The sequence below is a fragment of the Hippocampus zosterae genome, chromosome 19 (genome assembly GCF_025434085.1).
Source record: "Hippocampus zosterae strain Florida chromosome 19, ASM2543408v3, whole genome shotgun sequence".
Classification (NCBI taxonomy): Eukaryota; Metazoa; Chordata; class Actinopteri; order Syngnathiformes; family Syngnathidae; genus Hippocampus; species Hippocampus zosterae.
The window spans coordinates 913,963-936,651 of NC_067469.1; the positions used below are offsets into that span (position 1 = coordinate 913,963).

Genomic DNA, 22,689 nt, shown 5'->3' on the forward strand with positions numbered 1-22,689 from the left:
GAGCGACGGGGGGGGGGGCGGCGCCGAGGGGGGTCTGATGTATCCTGACAATGAAAACTGGGTCAAGTGAGTGAAAAACACTAGCTTGTCACAGATGCTGAATGGGATGAGCAGAAGACTGGCGATCTAGCGTGCAACTGCTTTTCTTTTTTTTTTTTTAGGGTGGGGCCAAAACATGGCCCAGTGACACACTTGGGAGTCCGCTGGCAGTGTCGCTTTAGAGCGGCATCGTCGTCCGTGAATGCATGCTCATCAGGGAGAGAAGGCGGAAGAATGAGGGGGAGGAAAAAAAGTTCCATGTGGCAGCCAGCTGGTGTTTTGCACTGGCGCGCCCACTTTAGAGCGCCTCGTTGTTGCCTGTATGACCTTTGATCATATGTTTTTATGAATAATTAATGATATTTATTTATGTGAGGACATTCTCAGAATAACTGGGAAGCAGATACAAACCGATATGCGACAGTTTGTTTCGATAAATCTCTGCCAACGTTGACATTTTCATTTTTATCGTTTTACAATGGGCCCGTTTAGGCTACTCATTTGGTCTTTGGCGGGGCCCCCGGGCAGCAGGTTGGTTTTCGCGAAAGTCATTCTGTGACGTGGGCGTTCCACTTGGCGGCGCTGACAAGCTGTTCAGCTGCTTTGACAACCGCCGAGGAAGCCCGGGGCAGAAGCAGAAGCAGAAAGAAGTTGGTGAAAAGTGCGACGGATCGAGACGCGCGGGAAGGAAGCCCACGCCAAGAAAAAAAAATTGAAAGACTTCCAATAGTCTTTGCTGCGCGCCTGCGCGCGTTAGTGTGAGTGAGACAGGTGTGGCGCTCCTTGCCTGGCCCCACCTGAGGCTGCGTGACGTCAAGGACGTGCGGCGGCTCTTCTTCCGGGTGGGGGATTGTGGACCGCAGCCATGACGGACGTACTGAGCGTCACCGAGTTCGTCGGTGAATGTAACGACGACTACAAGGCGCCCACCACGTCCAGCTTCTCCACGCGCATGACGGACTGCAGGAACAGCGTCAACGCCCTCGAAGAGGTCAATCACGCGCATGGATGTGTGTGTGTGAGAGAGTGAGTGTGTGTGTGTGTGTTAGTACGTGCGCGCGCGTGAGTGTATTAAGCCAAGCTCGTGGAGGTCTTGCGTCTGTGTTTGTGTACTTTTGTGTGTTTGACCAAGTTATTGGGTTGTTCAGGATGACACTTGACCGTTGCACAGCCCTTGAGCAAGGCACAAAAGTGGTCTTCATGTAACGTTGACAGGAAGACCAATGTGTTACATCACAACAGGAAGTACAACTTCTCCCTTTTGTCGATTGAAAGGGAGGATGCCACTTCTTATTTCTTGTCTTGCGTCTTGTGGAGTCATATTTGGTGCTTGTGTCCGTTCGTTCAGGTTCTGGATGTGGAGCGCTCGGTTCTTTCCAAGCTGAAGAAGGCGGTGAAGTCCGTATACACGTCGGGACTCGGTGAGGCGCTCGCCGTGTCTTGAATTGTCCTCTGGTTGTCGTGAAGCCAAGACGAGGCACATCGATGGCTCTGTGGTGCTCAGACAGACTTCACACACACACACACACACACGGACTGAGTTGCTTGCAGACGTGTGGCCTCGTGTACAACATTCCCGCCATTCCTGCCCGTGTCCCAGCATGCCAAAGGGAGCGCAGCACTCTGTCAGGAAACGAATCTTATTTTTGGCGAAGGATGTAATTGGCCAGGCGTCAATCGGTCGGGCCCAAGACTGGACTTTTCACAATGAGCGTTTAAAAAATGTGTGTGTGTGTGTGTGTGTGTGTGGACGCGTTACAGTCCACGTGGAGCACGAGGACCAGTACGTATCGGCCCTAGAGAAGCTGGGCGACAACTGCATGAGCGGGGAGGACGCCGCCGTGGGCGCCGCTTTCCTCAAGTTTGCCGTTTTCAGCAAAGAGCTGACGGCGCTCTTCAAGAACCTGGTACCCCCCCCCCCCCCAGACCCCCCCCTCGTCTGTCCGTTGCCACGGCCATGCTCCCGCCTCACCGGCGATCTCACTTCAGGTCCAGAACATGAACAACATCATCTCCTTCCCGCTGGATAGTCTGCTCAAGGGCGATCTGCGCGGCGTTAAGGGGGTGCGTCGCGCCGCTGGGGTGGTGCCATGACGCGCTACTATCTAACCATGTTACCCGACATGTTGCCATGTAACAGCTCATGTAACGCGTCATCAAACATGGGATGACATGTATCACGTAACATGTCACGTTGCGTGTCATCATCCCCTCAGGACCTGAAGAAGCCGTTCGACAAGGCTTGGAAGGAGTACGAGAACAAACTGTGAGGAGGAGCGCTCGCGCCGGACGTCCGCCGGCTTTGCTTTTGCGTTGACGGTATCGTTTGCCGCCGACAGCTCCAAGCTTGAGAAGGAGAAGCGCGAGCACGCCAAGCAGCACGGGATGATTCGCACCGAGTTCAGCGGCGGCGAGATTGCCGAGGAGATGGAGAAGGAACGTCGCGTCTTCCAGTTGAACATGTGCGAGGTGGGTCGCGGCTCGCGCTCTCCTCCGCACGGACAGGAAGTGACATCGGACGTCTTTGCTCGCAGTACCTTCTCAAGGTCAACGACATCAAGGTCAAGAAGGGCGTCGACCTCCTGCAGAACCTCATCAAGTATTTCCACGCACAGTGCAAGTAAGACCGTCGACGGATACGCGCGTGCGAGCTCCACCGCAGGCTCAACTTGCACCTGCACAGGCGCGCGCAGGCACACACGCACACTCACACGCACGTGCACTCAGCTTCTTCCAGGATGGACTGACGGCCGTCGAGAGCCTAAAACCCTCCGTGGAGAAAATGGCCACAGAACTGACGGCGGTGAGGATGCCAACGTCACACACGTCGTTCAACTTTGAACATTTGAAGAAGTCTGAGGGAGGTGCGCGTGCGTGCGTGTGCGTGCGTGCGTGCCTGCGGTCGCACAGATCAAACAGACGCAGGACGGCGAGAGGAAACAGCTGACTCAGCTCCGAGACGTCCTGAAGGCGTCGTTGCAGTCAGAGAGCAAAGAGGTTCGATTGTCGACTGTCGGGGGTCGAGGGGGGCCTGTGGGCGGGGCCTAAGTGGCCGTGTGTGACTGATTGACAGGAGGCCGCGGCCAAGCAGAAGCAAGGATACAGCCTGCACCAGCTGCAAGGCAACAAGGCCCACGGCACGGAGCGCTCCGGGGTTTTGTCCAAGAGGAGCGAAGGGTGAGTCGGCTTCCCCGCGACGCGCCAACGCCCACGCGGCCTCATCGTCGTGGTGTCGCGCAGGCTCAGGAAGGTTTGGCAGAAGAGGAAGTGCTCGGTGAAAAACGGCTTCCTGACCATCTGCCACGCCACGGTAAGCCCCGCCCACCGGCCACCACACACACACAAACGCTTTTGTTTTAATTCGGGCGTTTTTTTTTGGGGGGGGGGGCTTTTTTTGTGTCGTTTTTATTTTAAGTTTTTACACGAAGAGTCAAACGGCCAATCAGGACAAAGCAAGCAGAAGAGCAAGAAAATGAGGAAGAGGAGGAGGAGGAGGAGGAGCTTAAGGAAAAGACTGACAGACCGAAGGGTTTTCATTTTGCACATCAAACATTCATAAACATCTTTTGAGGTGTTGTTTTGAATATGAAATAGTCACGAGATGCAAGAGTGCATGGGTGCATGCGCAATGAGGCGCTCTGTCAGCCGCAGTGACATCATAGATCGGGGCGGAGTTTAACTTGGGCTTTTTTATTTTTTTGGATAACTGGTTTTGTGTGTGTTTCAGGCTAATCGGCCACCAGCCAAACTCAACCTACTGACGTGCCAGGTGAAGAAGAACGCAGACGACAAGAGGAACTTTGACCTCTTTTCACGTAAGGTGCACCACAACACGACCCGTCCATTCCAAACTCGTTACCAGAATCTCATAAATGCACCGTGTGACGAGAACACGTGTGACGAAAAAACGTGACTAGAACAGGAAGCTTGAGGGTGGCTTGTGATGACAAAAATGTCAGAGAAAGCCTCCTGGAACAGCTGAACTTGATTAGCAGTCGAGTTTGCAGTCGTGTCAGGTGTGTCCTGACTTCATTCTGGCCACGCCCCCAACCGCCTGTTGTAAGTGGGCGTGTCCACTTTTGCAACCACACGATCGCCGTTGTCGAATGTGACTTCGGCCGGCTGCTCGTAAGCCGTGTTTGTCTGTCCCCCTTAGACGACCGGACGTATCACTTCCAGGCAGAGGACGAGGCCGAGTGCCAGATGTGAGTCGCGGGGGGCGTGGCGTCTGACCTTCGCCGCCCTTTGCGGTGATTTGATGCGTGACGTCCTTGGTGTGCAGATGGGTGTCGGTCCTCCAGAACAGCAAAGAAGAAGCGCTGAACAAAGCCTTCAAAGGTGACCAGGACGAAGGCGACAACATCGTGCAGGAGCTCAGCAAGGCCATCGTCGCCGACGTCAAGAAAATGGACGGCAACCGCGTCTGCTGCGACTGCGGCGCTCCAGGTGACTAGCGCCCGCCTGCGTGCATGCGGGCTAACGCTAACGCTAGTCCAGCGAACTTGGATGCAGAATGTTTGAGACATGTGGTGATGGCGCAGGTCCTTCGTGGTTGTCCACCAACCTTGGCGTTCTGATCTGCATCGAGTGCTCGGGGATCCACAGAGAGATCGGGGTGCACTTCTCCAGGATCCAGAGTCTGGACCTGGACGTGCTGGGAACGTCTGAGCTGCTGGTGAGTCCGCTCGCTCGCTCGCTCGGCCGCCGACGGCAAACGGCCGCGGCAAACTTGCCGTCCTGCCCTTTCAGCTAGCCAAGAACGTCGGAAACGCCGCCTTCAACGACATCATGGAGGCGGAGCTTTCTGCCTCGGGTGTGGCCAAGCCGCAACCCACCAGCGACATGTGAGTGAAAAAAACAGATCGATGGTTAATCGATCTGACCAGGTCAGACTGACGAATGACACAAAGAGTCGAACTAATAAAAACGCCGGGTGCGTGCGCAGGCAGGGACGGAAAGACTTCATCACGTCCAAGTACGTGGACAAGGCGCTGGTCCGCCGCCGGTGCGCCGACAACAGCGAGCGCCTACGCGCGCTCTACCAGGCGGCGCGCAACCGCGACATCCTGGCACTCATCCAGGTCTACGGCGAGGGCGTCGACCTGACCGAGGCCTTCCCGCAGCCTCAGCAGCACGTACGACCTTCGAGGCGGCGACTGCGTTCGCCATCATTCGCTCGTTGTGGTGAGGATGATGATGGTGATGATGATGGTGGTGATGTGTAAATCCCCCGTTCAGGAGCCAGGCGAAACGGTCCTCCATCTGGCCGTGCGTATGGTGGACAGGAACTCTCTGCACATCGTGGACTTCCTGGCGCAGAACAGGTAACGTCTGCAAACGCGAGTCCTCACTCGTGTACGTCTGCTCATAACTGCTCGCGCGCAGCGGCGACCTGGACAAGCGGACGGAACGAGGAAGTACGGCGCTGCATTACTGCTGCTTGACGGACAACATCGAGTGCCTGAAACTTCTGCTCCGTGGCAAAGCGTCCGTTGCCATCGGTGAGGCGAGTTCCTCGCTATAAAGCGTTTTGTAGCGATTGTGTAGTCGTGAAGGAGTCGTCATGACGACGCCATCTTGAAAGAGTTGACCGCATGTCTTTGCCGTCACTCGTGCGTGGGCAGCCAATGAGTCCGGAGAAACGCCGCTGGACATGGCCAGACGACTCGGACACACTCGATGTGAAGACCTGGTGAGAGTCCAGTTGGCTTTGTTTGCCTCATTTGTTGAGATTTCGCGAAACCCGTCTGAGCGCTATGCTAAGCTAAAAAGAAAATGTGAAATCAGAATTGCCTACATGATCAATAAGTATCTAGCCGATTTCCCGCACTCCTAATGAAGCTAACTTTGAGCTATGCTTGCGTGCCTCAGCTGACTCAAGCCAATTCTGGAAAGTTCAACGTTCACGTGCACGTGGAGTACGAGTGGCGTCTCCATAACGATGACATGGACGAGAGCGAGGACGAGTTGGACGAGAAGGTGAGCATCGTCGACGCGAGCTGCCCAAAAGCAGCTGGCCTAACCCGGTCGACGTGAATGCTCCTAACCCCCCCCCCCCCCCCCCCCCCAAGCCCAACCCGTCCCGCCGTGACGAGCGGGATCGTCCCGTCAGCTGCTACGCGGGCGCCGGGGTCCCCGCGCAGCCCAGCCGACACCGCGCTCAGATTCCTAGCATGATGATCAGCAACGAGACGTACGGCGCTGCCATGGAGCGCCACCTGCCGCCCGGGCCCAACCCCCCGTTGCCACCCAGAGTCCCCGCCAGAGGGCAGCCTATGGAAACCATAGGACGGCAGAGGTCTTCATCCGACCCCCCGGCCCTAAACCTCACCCCCGAGAGAAACGTCTCCATGTACGGTGAGTGCCGCTTCCCGTGCGTGCGTGTGACTTTTGAGCCAAACATCACACAACCCCTGATCCTTCCGTCCTCCAGTTTTGCCAGTGGCCCCTCCCCCTGGCCCCCCTCCTCCACCTCCCCCAGCCAACCGCGGGGCCTGGAGCACACCCCTTCCGTCCTCGGGCCCACCTGCCACAGCACCCGCCCCCTCCTCCTCCCCGCCGCCTCTGCCTCTGGCTCCGCCTCCTCATCACAAAGCGCCACCCCCGCCCCCACCCGTCGACAAATCACCCGGCAGGTAAGCCCTTGTCCGTTCTGACTGGAAATGGTCTGGATGTACTCTTCTCAACTGGTACACACAACTCTAAGCTGGTAAAGAGTGATCGCACAAGGTCTGAATAGAACGCTTCCGGAGGTCAGGGGTCAAGTGTGAGTTCAGAGTTTGCCTCTGTTGATCCTCTGAAGTGGTCCGCACGGTCCTGCAGTGTTGGAAGGGTGACTCTTCTGCTCACTGCTTTCAGATCAGGCAAAGCAGCTCCGCTGAGGTCGTCTCTGCGAAGGACTCCAACCGACAAGCGAGGTAGCCAGACGCGTCCGCTCCCTCGCACGTTATGCGCGACTAATGGGACGTCTCCATGCAGCTTCTCAGGTTCCGTCCTCCCAAGGCTCCTCCCCACCAACTCCTCAACCGAGAACCACCTTCAGCGTAAGTCCTCATGGATGGTGATTGATGATGATGATGATGATGATTCTTCTTGTTAGCATTGTGCAAAGAAGATATAAAAAAGTCAAAAGGTTTGACCCCAACCCGCATTTGAAAAGCCACAGCTAAACATCCGAACATGCAAACTCCACACCGGAAGGCCCCAGACGGAATCGAACCCTGCACCTCTGCCCTCTGAGACAGACGTGCTAAACAGTCCTGTCAAAAGGAAATTAGAAAAAAAAATTGTGGGTGAATGTGATATTGCTGTTCTTATTCTTGGAATTTTGCTTTGTGCGTGTCGGGTGCGCTCAGGCGTCCAGACCCCAAAGGGTGCGAGCCATCTACAGGTGCTCCGCCGACAACCCTGACGAGCTGACTTTCGAGGAGGGTGAGGTGATCGTGGTGGAGGGTGAGGAGGACAGCGAGTGGTGGGTGAGTGAGCGGACGGACGGACGGACGGACGTTTGGGGCAGGAAGCGGTGCCATCTGACGGCTCGCTGTGCTCTGCTTTAGGTGGGCCATGTGGAGGGGGAACCTGCACGCCGCGGGGTCTTTCCTGTCACCTTCGTGCATTTCATCACAGAGTGACTTCTGGCTTTTTCAAGTGGAATTGCAAGAAATCGACCCAAGTGATTGGAAATCACAATGCACCAGTCTTCAAGTCGTCTGCGACCGGTTTTCCAAGCCAGTGATTGACAGGCTTTGTTAAGCCAAGGCGTGTGCCAAGAGATATGACTCGGAAGTCAAAACAATTCCATTCGATAATCTTGTTGATTCTTGAAAACGTCCAGTAATGACAATTAAAGAGAAGGAATCATTTTTAGTCACATTTAGCATGAAGGGCCATTGTGCTCCTGCCCGACTTGTCCACCTGGGGGCCTTTCAAGACAGCCCGATCGATGTACAAGCCAAACATCACAGCTCCTCGCACAGGATAAAGAATACAGTATATGATTGTGCAAACTTTTATATTGAATGTCTAAATCTGCTCCTGGACTGTTGGTGTTCAACAATGTTGCTGAAAAGGTTTGATATGCAATCCCCATTCTGCACGAGCATTAGCAAATTAGCAAGAATACACAATGTCTTAATTTTCTTTGTTTTCTCTTTAGTTTGAAACTCTGGGAGTGGCAATAAACCGCTTGAAGCCTCTTTTCGAACAATTTTGATTCACAAATTTTGTCTATTTATTTTAATGTTTTAATATAATGTATTCATTCTTTACCTATTTTCTCGCTGTTATTCGACTGAAAAATTGCATCGAGGAAAAAAAGGGAGTAGGAAGCAGGTGCGACCGACAGGTGGCGGTAAGGCAAGGGTGGCGCCGTTGAGCGTTGCCGAAGAAGAGAACAACCGGACGTGATTGCCGAATAAACTTAAGTGGAAATAAGCGCCCATTGTCAACCTTGTGGCATGAATATCGTTTAATTTAGCATTTGCCGGCTTTTCGCGAGTGGAAGATGGCAAGCAAACGCAAAATTGAAGCAGCAGTTCCCGCCGAGGAAAGCGACCAGCTGCTTATTCGTCCACTGTGAGTGCTTGGAAGCTTAACTTTTGTTGACTTCTTACGACGGGCCTCCCGCCAAACTCTTCTCAAATACAGCGTCACTTGTTACTTCAATACATCCAATGTGGTTTGGGATCCCAAAACATTGTCATGTGCTTGTATGGGCGAAAAAAATCTTTTTTTTTTGTTATTGCCATATATGCAGTTCAGTTTTTTATTTTACTTTTGGTGGGGTTGGGGGGGTGGTATTTCTATAACTAAGCGATGAATTTAGTACTTCCCCACACAGGAAGGCACTTCAAGGTTCGAATGTCTGAACCCTGAACCTCTCTCGACCGTAATGCTAAACACTTATCACTCGACTTTCTCATTATAATAATAATGCCGGTTCTAACCACATCGTTCCTCTCATTTTCGGTTTTGAAAATGACGAATGGAGATGCAATGTTGTACACCGATTATCTCAAGTCAAATTCATTTGCATTGCCCTTCATCACAGAAAAGTCTCAAAGGGCTTCACATAAATATTAACGACAGGACTGACTTTCAATATATTTCATGTATACTGTGTGTGCGTGTGTGTGTGTGCAGCGGAGCAGGCCAAGAGGTGGGACGGTCATGCATCATCCTGGAGTTTAAAGGGCGCAAAATCATGGTAGGCACCAACTCCGGCTCCTTATTATTTTGTTGGCGGTCGTGCGATGACATCATGAAGGCCTTCTCGTTGTCGTCTGGCAGCTGGACTGCGGCATCCATCCGGGCCTGGAGGGCATGGACGCGCTGCCGTACATCGACCTCATCGACCCGGCCGAGATCGACCTGCTGCTCATCAGCCAGTCAGTCGCTCGCCGTTACGCACGATCGTTGCCCAGGCGTTAATCAAATGGATGAAGATGGATGAGCGCGGTGGTGACGTGTTGTCGTTCTTTGCGTGGGGCTTCAGCTTCCATCTGGACCACTGCGGTGCTCTGCCCTGGTTCCTGCAGAAGACTAGCTTCAGGGGGCGCACTTTCATGACGCACGCCACCAAGGCCATCTACCGCTGGCTGCTGTCCGACTACGTCAAAGTCAGGTGGGTTCCATCCGGGGGCACTTGGGGCAATTTTTTTTCTCTTTTTGCGTGGCTGGAAATCTGATGATTAGGTCTCGAAGCACCTCTTGGATGATCAAAGTAGTTGCCAATGAATTTGACCTTGCCACCCGGCGCTCGCAGCAACATCTCGGCCGACGACATGCTGTACACGGAGACGGACCTGGAGGAGAGCATGGAAAAAATCGAGACCATCAACTTTCACGAGGTCAAGGAAGTGGCCGGCATCAAGTTCTGGTGCTACCATGCCGGACACGTCCTGGGCGCCGCCATGTTCATGATCGAGATCGCCGGCGTCAAGGTACCAAATGACCAACCGGAAGATCCCGCCCCCCCAAAAAAAATGTGGACTGTTGTGGCACTCCAAATGTCCCTAAACGCGTGCGCGCGAAGCTGTTGTACACAGGGGACTTCTCGCGTCAGGAGGACAGACACTTGATGGCGGCGGAGATCCCCAGCGTCAAGCCGGACATCCTCATCACGGTCAGCCGCGACGATGCGCCAGGCGCGTTTGTGACCTTCGCGTGCCGATTGCCGTCTTCACCTGAAGTCTACATTTGTGCGCGTGTGCATCAGGAGTCCACGTACGGGACGCACATCCATGAGAAACGCGAAGAGCGCGAGGCGCGTTTCTGCAACACGGTACACGACATCGTCAACCGGGAGGGGCGCTGCTTGATTCCCGTCTTTGCGCTGGGACGAGCGCAGGAGCTTCTGCTCATCCTCGGTAATCGCCTGTTGGCTTGCGGGCCCGCGCGTCTGGTTGCGGGGGGGGTGTATGCGTGACGTGGCGATGTGCACTCAGACGAGTACTGGCAGAACCACCCGGAGCTGCACGACATTCCCATCTACTACGCGTCGTCGCTGGCCAGGAAGTGCATGGCGGTCTACCAGACGTACATCAACGCCATGAACGACAAGATCCGCAAGGCCATCAACGTCAACAACCCCTTTGTCTTCAAGCACATCAGCAACCTCAAGGTCAATAAACGCCCCCCATGCGCCTGCTCCTGCTTCCTCCAGAAGCTCTTCTCCGAGGAACTTTCCAGGCTTTTGGTCTTTTTTGTGTTGTGAAGCATCGCAGTCACTGTGTGTGTGTGCGCGTGGCAGAGCATGGACCACTTTGATGACATCGGGCCCAGCGTGGTGATGGCGTCTCCCGGCATGATGCAGAGCGGTTTGTCCCGAGAACTGTTTGAGAGCTGGTGCACCGACAAGAGGAACGGCGTCATCATCGCCGGATACTGCGTGGAGGGCACGCTTGCCAAGGTGCGGGACCCATCCCAAAAAAAAAAAATAATTGTGAATGTTAGTCTGAGTTATGCGAATTCACGTTCGATTTTCACATCCGCTCGCAACGTTGCAGCACATCATGACGGAGCCGGAAGAGATCTGCACCATGTCGGGGCAAAAGCTTCCGCTGAAGATGTCGGTGGACTACATCTCCTTCTCAGCGCACACCGACTACCAGCAGACCAGCGAGTTCATCCGAGCCCTCAAACCGCCGCACGTGGTAAGCGTCCGGCGCTAGCAACCCCCCCCCCCCCCCCCCCGTGCCGACGCCTCCTTCCCGCCGCTTGCAGATCCTGGTCCACGGCGAGCAAAACGAGATGGCCCGGCTGAAGGCGGCGCTCATCCGCGAGTACGAGGACAACGACCAGGTCCACATCGAGGTCCACAACCCCAGAAACACGGAGGCCGTCACGCTCAACTTCCGCGGGGAGAAACTGGCCAAGGTGCGTTGACGGGCGCCGGCGTCCCCTCGAAACGCGACGGACGTGGTGAAGAATGGCCGCCGTGCTTCGTTGCAGGTGATGGGCTCGCTGGCTGACAAGTCCTGCACTCAAGGGCAGAGGGTGTCCGGCATCCTCGTCAAAAGAAACTTCAACTATCACATCCTGACGCCTTCCGATCTCTCTGGTGCACGTCCAAAACAACTTCCAAAAAAAAAAATAATGTGACCGATGATATCATCTAACGTGGCGGTTGTGCGCGGTCCAGAGTACACAGATCTGAACGTGGGCACAGTCACGCAGACGCAGGCCATCCCATACACGGGACCCATCTCGCTGCTGGTCAGCCAGCTCCGATGCCTCACCGGTAAGGCGTCCGCGCCCCCCCCCCCCCCCCCCAACCTGCCCGCCCGCCCGCTTTGTGCAAATCGATTGCGTGTGTTTGCGTTAAGGTGATGTGGAGCAGGTGGAGTCTGCAGAGAAGATCACCATACGGATCTTCAAGAGCATCACTTTGGTCCATGAGGCCGGCATGGTTCTGCTGGAGGTGGGAGGGCCACACAAGAATGTTTATCCATGACGTCGGCTGTCAATCAAATGCGTGTCATCTTCTCAGTGGCTGGCCAACCCGCTCAACGACATGTACGCCGACGTGGTGACCACCGTGATTCTGGAGGTCCAGTCCAACCCCAACGCCCAGAAGAGTCAGTCAAGGCGGCGCCCGGTGAAACCCGTGACCCGCTTGACCTCTTTGACACCTGGCTTTCTTTTTCTTTTCAGTACTGGAAGCTCGCCGGGAAACTTTTGACCAGGAAGTCTTTGTCGAAAGACTGGAACTCATGCTCCAGTGAGTCTAGTCTTGCTAGTTTGTAGCCAGTACTGACTTGACTTACATACACTGTGGTTGTCACACATAAAATGATTACAATTAGCAGTTAGCCTGATGTGCTAACCTGTGTGTGTGTGTGTGTGTGTGTGTGTGTGTGTGTGTGTGTGTGTGTGTGTGTGTGTGTAGTGACATGTTTGGTGAGGACTGTGTCGATTTCAAAGATGGCGACAAAGTGACAGTCAACGTCGACGGCGCTTTGGCTCACGTGGACCCCGAGACCCGCGTAAGTATTTAAAAAAAACAAAAAAAACGCACATGACACATTCAGGGAGGGATTTAAATGAGGTGCGTTGGCCGCAGGAGGTGACGTGCGCCGATGACGAGACTCTGAAGGACATGTTGGAGGTGGCCGTCCATCGACTGTACGACGCCCTCAGCCCCGTCGCCTGAGAGGGAAGCCGCGCTTGCCCGATCGTTTGCCTTCTTTTATTTTGTAAAATAAATGTGAACATTCTGTCACGAGACGCTGTCCTGTATATTGAGGCTGCCCTCGAAGCAGACCCGCATTATCAGGACGCGACATGCTAACACCGCGTTCTATTCTGGTCTCCGATTGGCGGACAGAGTTCCAAGTTTTAGGCAAAAGAGCGGGTCAGCACGGCGTCTCTTTGGCACCGGCGTGGCGCTGATGCCGCAGTTTGGCGGGCGGCGCCACGCCGGCCGCCAAGTTTTGCTGCGTCAGATCCTCGAAGGAACGCGCCGTGGATCCCCGCGGCCGCCCGAACGCCTCCTGCAGGGCCGCCTCGTCCACGCTGGCGTCCTCGGCGATGGTGGCCATTCTGGGGCTGTCCGGGGGCCCGGGGCTGGATGCCTGGAAGCGTGCGTTCAAGGGTTTGAGGATCCGCACGGAAGCGGACTCCAGGCTGCTCAGGAGCTCCGCGTTCTGCAGAAAAGCATGTCGCGGTTGAGGCTGCGCAAAGTGGACGAGTCACGGAAGCGGCGCTTACTCACGCTGGGAAAGAAGAGCGACTTGGCGTTCTGCTCGTACTGCCGGTCCACCTTCTTGTCCTGAGCCACAAAACGACACGAGTCATCGGCGGTGTGGTCTTCATGGAGAAAGGTGGCGTGCGTTTGGGTCCACGCACCACGCAGTGCACCAGTACGCTGAAGGGGATCCAGAAGAGCAGCGAGAAGGCCACCACGGAACCAACCATGTTGTCGGCCAGGAAGGTGGCGAAGGTGTCGATGTCCAGTTTGTCAATGAAGTCCCAAAGTCTCTCCACCACATCCTGCACCTGCTTCATGCACTTCCCCTGCAGACGCCACGCATCACGTACGCGTCGGCGCCACGCGCGCAAGCCACGCCGTCTTCCTGGCGACCATCTTACCGCGCCGTCGCAGAAGCCCACCGTGCAGGGTTTGCCTTTGCGCAGGAACAAGAACTGGCCCTCCGCATCTCGATAGGGTGCGCATACGCCGCCGCCGCCTCGACAGCACACCTTGCAGGACGTGCCGGTTTCTGGAACGGCGGCAACGGGAAGATGGCAGAAGGAGCGAGCTTGGAGGGCTCGGCTTACCGTTGCAGGCGCACGGCTCCAGTTTGAGGACGGCGAGACAGAAGGGGACGCACGAGCCGTCCTGACACTCGCCGCTGTCCAGACACGGCGTTTGATCCGGAGCGTTCTCCGGAGGCGGGCAATCTGCGCCGGAGCCTGAGAACACACCGACGCAGGTACGTGGCACAAAGGAGCCCCGCAAATGGAGGGAGGAAATCAGGTCTCGGGTCCTGACCTGTGCAGTAGGACCGTCCTTTGCACGTGGCGTCGATGGGCTCCTGGCAAACCTCACCCGCGGCCTCCAGCTGGCACTTCCTGCAGCACGGGCTGTTCCTGTCACTGCACGCCCGTAGCAACACGTGCGAACATGAGAAACACGCTGGTGTTCTTCACACACGCGTAGCAATGCGCTTGAGCTGTGCCCGTCGAGTCCGGCCGTCACTTGCAAAATAATGTCGTCGGCGCGGCAACGTGAGTTACACGCTAATATTAGCATCATGCTAACATTCACAACATGCGAAAAGTGCCCCTGACCTGCATCGTGCTCCCGGCCTGAGGCGGCACTCGGGGGTGCAGCAGGGGTCCGAGTTGATGTGCAGCAGCCCCGGATCGCACTCCTCTCCGGGTTCCACGCGTGAATTCCCGCAAACGTTGACCGTACGTTCCTTGAAACACGACGACGCCTTAGAGCGGAGACGCTTTACGATGGAACGTTTGGAGCATTTGGAGAACACCTGCGCGCCGCAGAAGATAATTCAAATCACGGACGTCGGGCGACCTTGCGGTCGAGCCGACCTCGGACCGACCTTGTTGTTGAAGTGGTCTCCGCTGACGGCAATGGGGTACATGACGTACTTGCCTCCCTGGTCCTCTCGGGGGGCACAGTAGGGGATGTTGTCGGGGTCGTGCTCCGCCCCGAAGTTGTGACCCAGCTCGTGAGTGGTCACCAAGTCTGCTTCCTGCGGAGATGCCAAGGTCATGCGCGACATGGCGTATGCGTGTGTGGGTGTGTGGGTGTGTGTGTGTGCGCAGGTGTGGCGGGGGCGACCTTGGTGAGGATGGTCTTGCCGTAGTTTTTGGTGCTGGTGAGTCCCGTGTTGAGATAGACGAGGCGCCGCGGGTCCGCATCAGTGGCGGTCGACGGGCAGCCTTTGGAGCAAAGCCCGCCGGGAATGTCGGCCTTGACCGGCGCCACGTACGCCAGGCCCAGCGTGCCCTCGTCAAAGTCCTGGTAAGTGAACAAGTGCGCCAGGCACACGTTGGCCGCCTTCTCCGACACGTCCACGCTGAACTGCTGTGAGAAAGACGCGCGGACGGGAAGTCGGCTAACGGACGGACTTCTATGATGCGTTTGCGTCCTAGGCGGAGCTATCGCTTGGTCCTTCTACCTCCAGGAGCCTTTTGACGTCCCACACGACTCGCCCGGCCACGGGACTTCCGGCCATGTTGAAGTGAACGCCTCCCGGCTTCACGGCGGTCGGCGTCTTCTCGATGATGATCTGGAGCGCACGCAAAACTCCACGTTCAGGCTCTGGGGGCGGCGGCTCACGCGGTTGCGGACGACTAAACACCTGCTGGATTTGGACCCCGTAACCCGAGAAGTCGTCGTCCCACGATGTGTTCCTGTAGATGTCGTCCACGCGGTCCATCAGCTCGATCTGCAAGAGCGCGACGGCCTTCGTAAGCTAGCACGTACACACACACGCGCGTGTAAAAAGCGCACGTATGACGCGCGTCTCACCAGGTAGTTGAGCGTGGTGCTCTCGTCGCGGCGTCCCATGTGCGTGAAGAAGCGATGGTCGGCCACCAGCAGCAGAGGACACGTGTTCTTACTGTGAGGGTGCGCGTCGCGACGCGCACGCCACGCGCACTCTGGCGAACAACGCAAACGTCACGCGTGTGCTAACAGGAAGTGACGTCATGCGCAGCATTGCATGGCATCGCATCGTTTGTCCAAAAATAATAATAAATCGGGCGACACTGTGGCGGTCATACCTTCTTGGTCGTCATCGGCTTCCTGGGCGGCGTGCCGAACGCCATCGGGGAGGAGGTGGCTGGAGTGAGAGTCCACGTAGCCGCAGACGGACGGCCGCTGCGCTCGGCTGAGGTTTCGGATGTGGTCCGAGCGGTAGACCAGCAGACGGCTGTCGGAGGGCCACGTGAACCTCCACAGAGGCTGAAGCCACAACCGCCACGACAACTTAGATCCGCAGCGTAGATGCTCTCGTCACCCCTAGGGGGCGATGAATCCAATGACGGGCTCTCACCTCGATGTTAAATTCCGCCTCCTGCGTGACGATGCGGGCCGAGAAATTGCCATCGTCCATGTGAGCTTGAACGCGCGAGTTTTCCTCCCCTGCCGAGAAAAAAAGTATCAGAAATGTGGAGCGGCGGCGGCGAAGAGCAGGAGGTCAGGGGTCACCGATGACGTGTCCGGTGAAGAAGGCGTGGCGGTCCACGCGCAGGTTTTGCTCGCCGTCATCGTCCACCGCCCACGCCGAAAAGTCTTCGGTGAATATGTGCTCGTTGGTCCTCAGGTACAGACGGAAGTTTCTGTCGCCGTTCCGTCAACATGTTGACAGTCCACCGTCATGCGAGGAAAATCCATCGGGTGCGGTCCGAACGATGCGTTTGCTCACCTGTGCAGCGCGCGGAAGCTGATCTCTTTCTCCACGCGAGTGGCGAGCAGGTCTCTGCGGCGGACGGAGTGAGCGTGCACGCTGGACGGCGACAGCACGTCAAAGTCTTCCAACATGGCGCTCAGAGATGCTGAGGAGCGCGCGAAGGGATTCTTTAGCGGCAAGGCTCATGCCACAGAAAGGTAAGCGGGACTTTCCCTCGGCCCCCCCAGATTTCCTTCCAATTTGCTTGGAAGCTCTTTTGCTTTTGGAAATGGAAGGAAAACACCCCAACGCAAAAACTTTTCGTTCCGAAGAACCTGAAACCATGCTAACCATGCTAATGGCTAATTCCGTTCATTTGTATTTGAGATATGATAGTTTTGATTGACAAGCGCGCTCAAAGAACGAATTTGGCTCATATTTCAAGTTTTCAATTGTTGCGCTCTCACGTCGTTTTGTGGTTTGAGCCGACAAAGACTTGGAGTAACCGTGACAGAGATCAGAGGCATTTGGGAAGAAAGCTGTGGAATTCCAAGGCCTTCTACACACACTTTCTCTCTTTGAAGGCCTTTGATATTGACTTACTGAACATTTTGATAGAAAACAAATCAACTAAGTGGCATATTTACATCATACTTTGCATGACACCATAATACCTGATGAATAAAGCGCTTCATAACATCGTGCTCAGCATCCCTTGCTCATGATGGATGATTGGAACGAATGAAGCGAGTTTGATGAATTGTTGCGGTGTCGAAAAGCGCTAGTGCGACCTTTGGAAAGTGACGGGACAATAAAGCTGCTGGTACAGTGACCGGAGTGGGTCGTGGTATGCACGGTGAGCAGAGAGCCAAGATTTGGGGGACTTGTATGCGGAAGAGATGAAATCTCAGCACACTGGTTGTACACTAACCATTATATTCATGTGTTTTGGACATCCACGGCTGGAGACAATCGGTATCTTGACAGTCAAAGTTTGAACGCGTCCGACTCAATAGATCTAAGCAGGTACCGTATACGTTCGGTAGGTTTGCGTGTAAACGAGACTTACAGAATTGCGGGTCTTGTGAGTGCGTGGAGGCTTCACTTTGCGTGAAAAGCAAGAAAAAAAGCAGCAGCAACATGTTGATTTTGTTGGTGACGTCACCGCAACTCTCAGAGCGTCTGTTCACTTTTGGCGTGCTCAACGGGAGACGTGAGTCTACATTTCAAGTCTTTAGTGTTCCGATTCAGTTGGACTCTTGTAAGAGAAAAGAAAAGCGGAAAAAAAACTGTGAAGTTGACAAAACCAGGAAGACGCGCAGCTAGTCAAGGTAGGGAGAAGCAGGGTCATTCAAAGTGGAAGCTGTTGTGTGCCACTTCACAACAAAAGTATTTACCGTAACAATACAGTAATTGACTTTTATTCCAATGAAATCAATTCGTTGGTGAATTTTCTTTTTAAATAATAATTTTGAGATGTTATAAGTTACTAATGAGTTTGGTTTTGATTCCTGTTGTAATTTGGGTCGGTCTTAAGCTTTTGTACATGACCAAACCATCTCAGTCTGGCCTCTCTAACTTTTTCTCCAAACTTTCCTGTCAGAGTTGTTCAATTCCAACAACAAAGTGTTCATTTTTGGTCTTGAATTATTTTTCCGTTATTACTTCAAATCGTATTTTTAAATATCAACTGAGAAAAAAAGTGAGCAATTTACGAACAAATCAGTTGCAGTTCTCATTGCCTCCTGCGAGAGGCAGTAGAGTGGAAAGAAAGAAGAAACAAACTGGAAAGAAGAAGAGCAACAACAGAAGAACTTGCTGCCCAAACAAGCGGAGCAACGTGTGTGGACCTGCTCGTTTCCCAAAAGTGTCTCGTTTATCGTTTTAAAGACTTAATTGTGGTCACATGGACGAAGAGTTGACGGTCTGTAGCACCCTTCTATTTTATCGTAATGAAATCCGATAAACGTCCAAACAAGCGAATGTGCTAAACTGCCGCGAATGAGTGGCCGTTATGATTCGACACATTAGTTTGCAGAAGGCGCTTCGGTGATTTGTGCTTGCTTTTGGTACACAAACGTGCCTGGAAAACGACACATTACGAGTTTTGAGAAATACAAGGCAGACCACACAAATATTGGCACAGTTGAAGATAGGGCAACAACTTGCTAGTAGTTGAACAAATTGAGGGATGAGATTAGCGTTGGAAGCGACGGACGTGAAATTATGAGCCATCATGACCCGTCAGAGTAACGTTGAGAGATTCCCGGCGTCTCGCTGCTGTACTAAGATGGAAGTATGCTGGAGCGATGCTTGAACTGAAGTTGTTTTTGCGCGTGCAGGGCGGCTACCGGGAGCCGTGTGGGCAGTGCGGCTGCGTGGCCTGGGCCGTGTCGGACGAGGGTCGCTTCTTCTGCCGGTTGTGTCACAACGTCATCGAGGTGGGCCGCAACAAATCGCACACCCATTTCCCATCATCACTCCACACTTCAGCCATGAATCAAATAAAAAATAGTTTGGTAACACTTCTCCAGGCATGTCACTGCTGTCACGTGACACTGATCAACATCGACTGCTTTACCTTCCATATTAAAAAAACACACATGCATTAAAATAAATATTGTATTGTTTGAAGAAGAGTCTTGATTGATTGCAATCGCTGACTTTGTGTGTTCAGAGAACCCACCAGGTGGAGGTGCTGACATGCGCCCCGGGATCATCGCAAATCTCCACCATCAGCCAAGGGAGCCGAGCGAAGAGGCCAGGTGTGCTTGTCACTCGCCTTCCTCCAGCCACTTGTCCTCTTTAGCTTCTCCACTACGTTTCTCTTCTTTAGATTTCTATTTCTTCCTTTTCTTTTTTTGTTGTTTTTTTAAATCCCAGACGTTGGCCTTGAGCTCTTTCCTCTTCTACCTGATTACCGGTATTATTAATCATGAGCCTTTCTGCTGCAGTATTCTTGTGTGTGTGTGTGTGTGTGTGTGTGTGTGTGTGCATTCAGAGCGAGTGTGTCGATGGGTGGCGTGCGAAGGCTTCCAGTTCATCCTGATGAGGCAAGCGGCCGCCCTGATTGACCTGGGCGTCGCCCCGAGCTTTAAGGTGGTACGATGGCGCGGGGGGGGGGGGGGGGCGAGTGTGGCCTGATTGGTCGCGCTGTAATGGCGCTGTGCTTTTTAGGACGACGTGTTGTGGCCGCTGTGGCGCCGCTTCCTACAGATGAGCAGGCAGGCGTACACGAACAACCCCGTCAGGAGCGCCAAGTTCAAAGTGGTGAGGCCAAAGACACGCCACTTGCCCCCGTTGTGCGTATTCTCTGCTGGATAGAAACAAATGGAGTGAACCTTTTTTTAAAAATGTTTTTTGGAGCTTTGTGAAGATATTAGTCCTGAGAGAAGACCATATCGAGATTGACGTGGTTCTAGTCTTAAATCCTTGCCCGTGGAGACAATATTCTAGTTCCAAGAGCCCGTGTTCCACTCTTGCATTGATTGATTGATTGATTTTGTCTTCAGCAAGCTGTGGACTCGGAACCGGGAAGCGCCGCTGAATCGTCCTGCCTATCCGCCAGCGAGACGGACGGCGAGATGTGGCCGAGCGACAGGTCCCCATCGCAAGCGGGTCAGCACGCCACTGAGCTGAAGTCGGTTGGGAGCGACTGCAAAGTGGCTCAAGTGACACGGTGGCATGTCTCGGATCACGTCCTTCCAACCCGCAGGCAGCCACAGCGATTGGTCGACCGGCTCCCAGGGCAGCTGCGCCTCCCCTCGGCCGCGCCGCAAGTGGCAGCGCGGCGCCATGAGCATGGCCAAGACGCTGGCGCTGATCCACGTGGCGCTGGTGTGGAGTCGCCAGGCGCTGACGCTCAGCGACCTGCTCAGGTGAGCTGCGTGTCTCGCCTTCCTTTCAGTTGAGCGACCTTTTGGACTTGTGCCTTGTGGAACTTTGCGTCACCGCCCCCTCTGTCGCCCTCAGGCTGGCGAACGACGGCGCCGTCCCGTACGTCCACGCTTACCGGGATCTGCCCGAGGAGATGAAGCTGGATGGCGCCGAGGCCCTGATCTTCACCGTGCAGGTCAGGCCCCCTCCGCAGCTTTTGCATCCCCACACACGGCCGTCACTCGGGTCTTGACGGCGCCGATTGTGTTGGCAGAGCATCCCCACCTACCGAGCGCTGCACCGGGAGGCCCAGACGCTCGTCGGCTTCCTGCAACTTCCTGCTTTTCCTCGGATCCGCCGCCAGGACCCGCTGCACCCGGCCATGCTCGGCCTGCGCTATCTGGCCGACGCCAACCTGCCCGGTGCGCGAATGCTCGCTTGCTAACCGACCACTAGATGGCGCCTGCTAAAGGGAAGGAGATGTAACCATGGCAACACTCATGCTGCCCGCTCCCTCCATCCCCGCCAGACGAGCTCCACCCGTGGCTGTACGAGCTGATGGAGCGCAGCGGCATGGCGGATGTGACGTGCGGCCCGTCGGAAGCCTCGAGCCGCCCCGTTTTGCCCCAGTACGACGTCCGGACCGCCGCCCTCGCCGTTGTCACCCTCAAACTCCTCTTTGGACTGGACGACCACACTGAATGGTGATGTCACTTCCTGTCTCCTCGGCCCGTTGGCGTCCTTGACCTCGGTTTTGACCCTCAGGGATTTATCGAACGCCGCGAGCGATCTGGTGACCGGGAAACAGGCGGCACGGGGGCACCCTGGAACGGTCTTCAGCCTAAGGCGGTGGTACCGGCTGCTGCACGCCGCCAAGCTCCGAAAGCAGCGGGCGCGAGATTCCGCCACCGCCCGGTGAGACGCCATGCAAAGGGCCTCGCACCCGTGCCGGTTCCTTTTAACGTGTTCATTTGTGCGGGGTCTACAGGAAGCAGTGGAAGGCCACGCCTCTTTACCCAAGCAGGAAGCTCAAATCTGTCGTCTTGAAAAAGAGAAGTAAGACCAAGGACACTGCAAACACAAACAGCAATGTCAACAAGCTCAAAGCGTGTGTGTGTGTGTGTGTGTGTGTCCGGGCGCGTTTTAAGGGGTGGCGGAGCAGCTGGCGTTGTGTTTGGAGAAATTCTCACGAGGCGGCGCACCCCGCGCTCCCCCCGCGGCCCCGTCCTCTTTGACGTTCTGCTGGGGGACGGCGGACGGCGCTGACGGCCCAAGTCTGCGCGATAGCAACCTGGACGCCGCCGTCACCCAAAAAGGCCAAGTCCTGACCCCCGTCAACACGGTTTACTGGCACCCGCAGCTAGCGACTTGCAACTCACGGTAAAGCCTGCTGCAGATGTCCGTGCTGACGATGGGGCACTCTCCTGCTGGGGTGGGCGGTATAGTCTCCTCGACAGTGCGCTCGTATCTCAGTTTTTTGCTCGTATCTTCAAGGAATAAAATTGGCATGTTTGTGAGGTGAATGTTTTCATGCACACCTAACATATGTCCACAAAAAGAATTTTGTGACCACCAATGATCATTTTTATTGCGGCAGTTGATGCGTCGTCGTTGCTGCTGTCCCAGATGTCTCCATCTTCTGTGTACAGGAAGTGCGGCAGTCTCTGTGCAGCAGCGGCAGTAGAGGCCACACTGCCGCGATCCTTCCTGTGGCTGCTCCAGTTCTTCTCCTTCTTGTTGCAAGTCAGCCCCACCCACCTGCACCAGGAAGTGATGAACATAGAGAGGCGTGTCTTCGCCACCAAGGCGGCTCAAGCCAACAGGACCGAGCTCATTTGACCCCCCCATTTCATGGATGCAAAAGAAGCAAAAGCCTAGTTTCCTTTTCTGATGGACACCTCTACCGCCCTCTTGTGGCCAGACAGCGTAACACGCTCGCGACTTGCTCAACGGGAAGAGCTCGTTTCACATCTGTTCAAGACCAAAGATGAAAAGTCACAAAACGGGAAGCTCAAAAAGAACTTGTTTTGTGTGTGTGTGTGTGTGTTGGGCCTTAAAACGACACTTTAAACATATTGAAAGACATTTTCAATGGGTTGTGAAATTTTTGATTAAAACTGGAAAGGGTTGAGCGTAGCAACAGCGCCCCCTTCTTTCTGGAATGAACTAGGCTATTATGATATTCGGCTGACAAATTTATTTTCATTTCGTCTGCGTGTATCATGTCAATGTGTGTCTCTTTGACTCAAAGATGCTTAGTGTGTGTATGTTTTAGTTTATAAATACACACACACAGTATTAGTAATGTATGTTGTTGACAGTATCTCTTCATTCATAATTGGTATTTTGTTGACTTATGCATGTGGGAGTTTGTAGTATTCATATTTATTTAATGAGGGTGTATGATGGAGTA

General features: G+C 54.6%; 4 protein-coding genes across 8 annotated transcripts; 3 read left to right on the forward strand and 1 right to left on the reverse strand.

Moving 5' to 3' along the window:
- The first annotated feature begins 639 nt into the window (after positions 1 to 639).
- asap2b (ArfGAP with SH3 domain, ankyrin repeat and PH domain 2b) lies at positions 640 to 8,249 on the forward strand. 2 transcript variants are annotated; one of them, XM_052052798.1, is made up of 28 exons: positions 640 to 1,030; positions 1,388 to 1,460; positions 1,801 to 1,946; positions 2,029 to 2,103; positions 2,256 to 2,305; positions 2,379 to 2,508; positions 2,574 to 2,659; positions 2,767 to 2,842; positions 2,950 to 3,036; positions 3,113 to 3,216; positions 3,280 to 3,349; positions 3,455 to 3,568; positions 3,767 to 3,854; positions 4,196 to 4,244; positions 4,322 to 4,485; positions 4,581 to 4,714; positions 4,789 to 4,883; positions 4,985 to 5,174; positions 5,278 to 5,363; positions 5,425 to 5,540; positions 5,664 to 5,731; positions 5,911 to 6,018; positions 6,111 to 6,396; positions 6,473 to 6,674; positions 6,898 to 6,956; positions 7,018 to 7,082; positions 7,395 to 7,514; positions 7,596 to 8,249. In XM_052052798.1, the coding sequence occupies exons 1-28, from the start codon at positions 905 to 907 to the stop codon at positions 7,668 to 7,670; spliced, it is 3,042 nt and encodes a 1,013-aa protein (XP_051908758.1). In that variant the 5' UTR covers positions 640 to 904; the 3' UTR covers positions 7,671 to 8,249. The 2 variants fall into 2 exon arrangements, with proteins under 2 accessions (XP_051908758.1, XP_051908759.1); XM_052052799.1 differs by lacking the exon at positions 3,455 to 3,568 and having other exon boundaries at positions 641 to 1,030.
- Positions 8,250 to 8,407: 158 nt separating this feature from the next.
- LOC127592239 (cleavage and polyadenylation specificity factor subunit 3-like) lies at positions 8,408 to 12,760 on the forward strand. Its single transcript, XM_052052804.1, has 18 exons — positions 8,408 to 8,613; positions 9,181 to 9,244; positions 9,328 to 9,425; positions 9,533 to 9,661; positions 9,803 to 9,980; positions 10,073 to 10,162; positions 10,256 to 10,406; positions 10,485 to 10,660; positions 10,790 to 10,948; positions 11,046 to 11,192; positions 11,263 to 11,415; positions 11,491 to 11,599; positions 11,681 to 11,779; positions 11,865 to 11,959; positions 12,029 to 12,116; positions 12,193 to 12,259; positions 12,428 to 12,524; positions 12,602 to 12,760. The coding sequence occupies exons 1-18, from the start codon at positions 8,543 to 8,545 to the stop codon at positions 12,689 to 12,691; spliced, it is 2,061 nt and encodes a 686-aa protein (XP_051908764.1). The 5' UTR covers positions 8,408 to 8,542; the 3' UTR covers positions 12,692 to 12,760.
- LOC127592238 (disintegrin and metalloproteinase domain-containing protein 17-like) lies at positions 12,750 to 17,748 on the reverse strand. 3 transcript variants are annotated; one of them, XM_052052803.1, is made up of 17 exons: positions 17,470 to 17,748; positions 16,437 to 16,566; positions 16,220 to 16,350; positions 16,065 to 16,153; positions 15,793 to 15,973; positions 15,539 to 15,669; positions 15,369 to 15,455; positions 15,186 to 15,296; positions 14,846 to 15,025; positions 14,604 to 14,756; positions 14,332 to 14,531; positions 14,033 to 14,136; positions 13,819 to 13,953; positions 13,630 to 13,760; positions 13,387 to 13,554; positions 13,253 to 13,309; positions 12,750 to 13,184 (listed from the first exon to the last, which is right to left on the reverse strand). In XM_052052803.1, exons 1-17 carry the CDS (start codon positions 17,540 to 17,542, stop codon positions 12,894 to 12,896), a joined length of 2,352 nt encoding a protein of 783 aa, XP_051908763.1. In that variant the 5' UTR covers positions 17,543 to 17,748; the 3' UTR covers positions 12,750 to 12,893. The 3 variants fall into 3 exon arrangements, with proteins under 3 accessions (XP_051908763.1, XP_051908762.1, XP_051908761.1); XM_052052802.1 differs by having other exon boundaries at positions 14,846 to 15,088; XM_052052801.1 differs by having other exon boundaries at positions 14,846 to 15,091.
- A 441-nt stretch (positions 17,749 to 18,189) lies between these two features.
- On the forward strand, positions 18,190 to 22,412 carry taf1b (TATA box binding protein (Tbp)-associated factor, RNA polymerase I, B). 2 transcript variants are annotated; one of them, XM_052053641.1, is made up of 14 exons: positions 18,190 to 18,324; positions 18,743 to 18,841; positions 19,078 to 19,165; positions 19,402 to 19,499; positions 19,578 to 19,670; positions 19,913 to 20,018; positions 20,116 to 20,278; positions 20,373 to 20,472; positions 20,551 to 20,698; positions 20,806 to 20,980; positions 21,042 to 21,191; positions 21,265 to 21,332; positions 21,425 to 21,656; positions 21,926 to 22,412. In XM_052053641.1, the coding sequence occupies exons 1-14, from the start codon at positions 18,307 to 18,309 to the stop codon at positions 22,113 to 22,115; spliced, it is 1,728 nt and encodes a 575-aa protein (XP_051909601.1). In that variant the 5' UTR covers positions 18,190 to 18,306; the 3' UTR covers positions 22,116 to 22,412. The 2 variants fall into 2 exon arrangements, with proteins under 2 accessions (XP_051909601.1, XP_051909602.1); XM_052053642.1 differs by lacking the exon at positions 18,190 to 18,324 and having other exon boundaries at positions 18,785 to 18,841; positions 19,284 to 19,499.
- Positions 22,413 to 22,689: the final 277 nt, after the last annotated feature.

Coding starts and splice junctions, on each gene's coding strand:
- asap2b (XM_052052798.1), top strand. CDS start 905: ATGACGGACGTACTGAGCGTCACCGAGTTCGTCGGTGAATGTAACGAC. Junction 1,031..1,387: donor GCGTCAACGCCCTCGAAGAG/GTCAATCACGCG, acceptor CCGTTCGTTCAG/GTTCTGGATGTGGAGCGCTC. Junction 4,884..4,984: donor CCGCAACCCACCAGCGACAT/GTGAGTGAAAAA, acceptor GTGCGTGCGCAG/GCAGGGACGGAAAGACTTCA.
- LOC127592239 (XM_052052804.1), top strand. CDS start 8,543: ATGGCAAGCAAACGCAAAATTGAAGCAGCAGTTCCCGCCGAGGAAAGC. Junction 9,245..9,327: donor TTAAAGGGCGCAAAATCATG/GTAGGCACCAAC, acceptor GTCGTCTGGCAG/CTGGACTGCGGCATCCATCC. Junction 9,426..9,532: donor GACCTGCTGCTCATCAGCCA/GTCAGTCGCTCG, acceptor GTGGGGCTTCAG/CTTCCATCTGGACCACTGCG.
- LOC127592238 (XM_052052801.1), bottom strand. CDS start 17,542: ATGTTGCTGCTGCTTTTTTTCTTGCTTTTCACGCAAAGTGAAGCCTCC. Junction 14,137..14,331: donor AGGCCGGGAGCACGATGCAG/GTCAGGGGCACT, acceptor ACGGGCGTGCAG/TGACAGGAACAGCCCGTGCT. Junction 13,310..13,386: donor GCGTACTGGTGCACTGCGTG/GTGCGTGGACCC, acceptor TTTGTGGCTCAG/GACAAGAAGGTGGACCGGCA.
- taf1b (XM_052053641.1), top strand. Junction 20,019..20,115: donor CAGGTCCCCATCGCAAGCGG/GTCAGCACGCCA, acceptor TCCAACCCGCAG/GCAGCCACAGCGATTGGTCG. Junction 20,981..21,041: donor CTGGACGACCACACTGAATG/GTGATGTCACTT, acceptor TTTGACCCTCAG/GGATTTATCGAACGCCGCGA.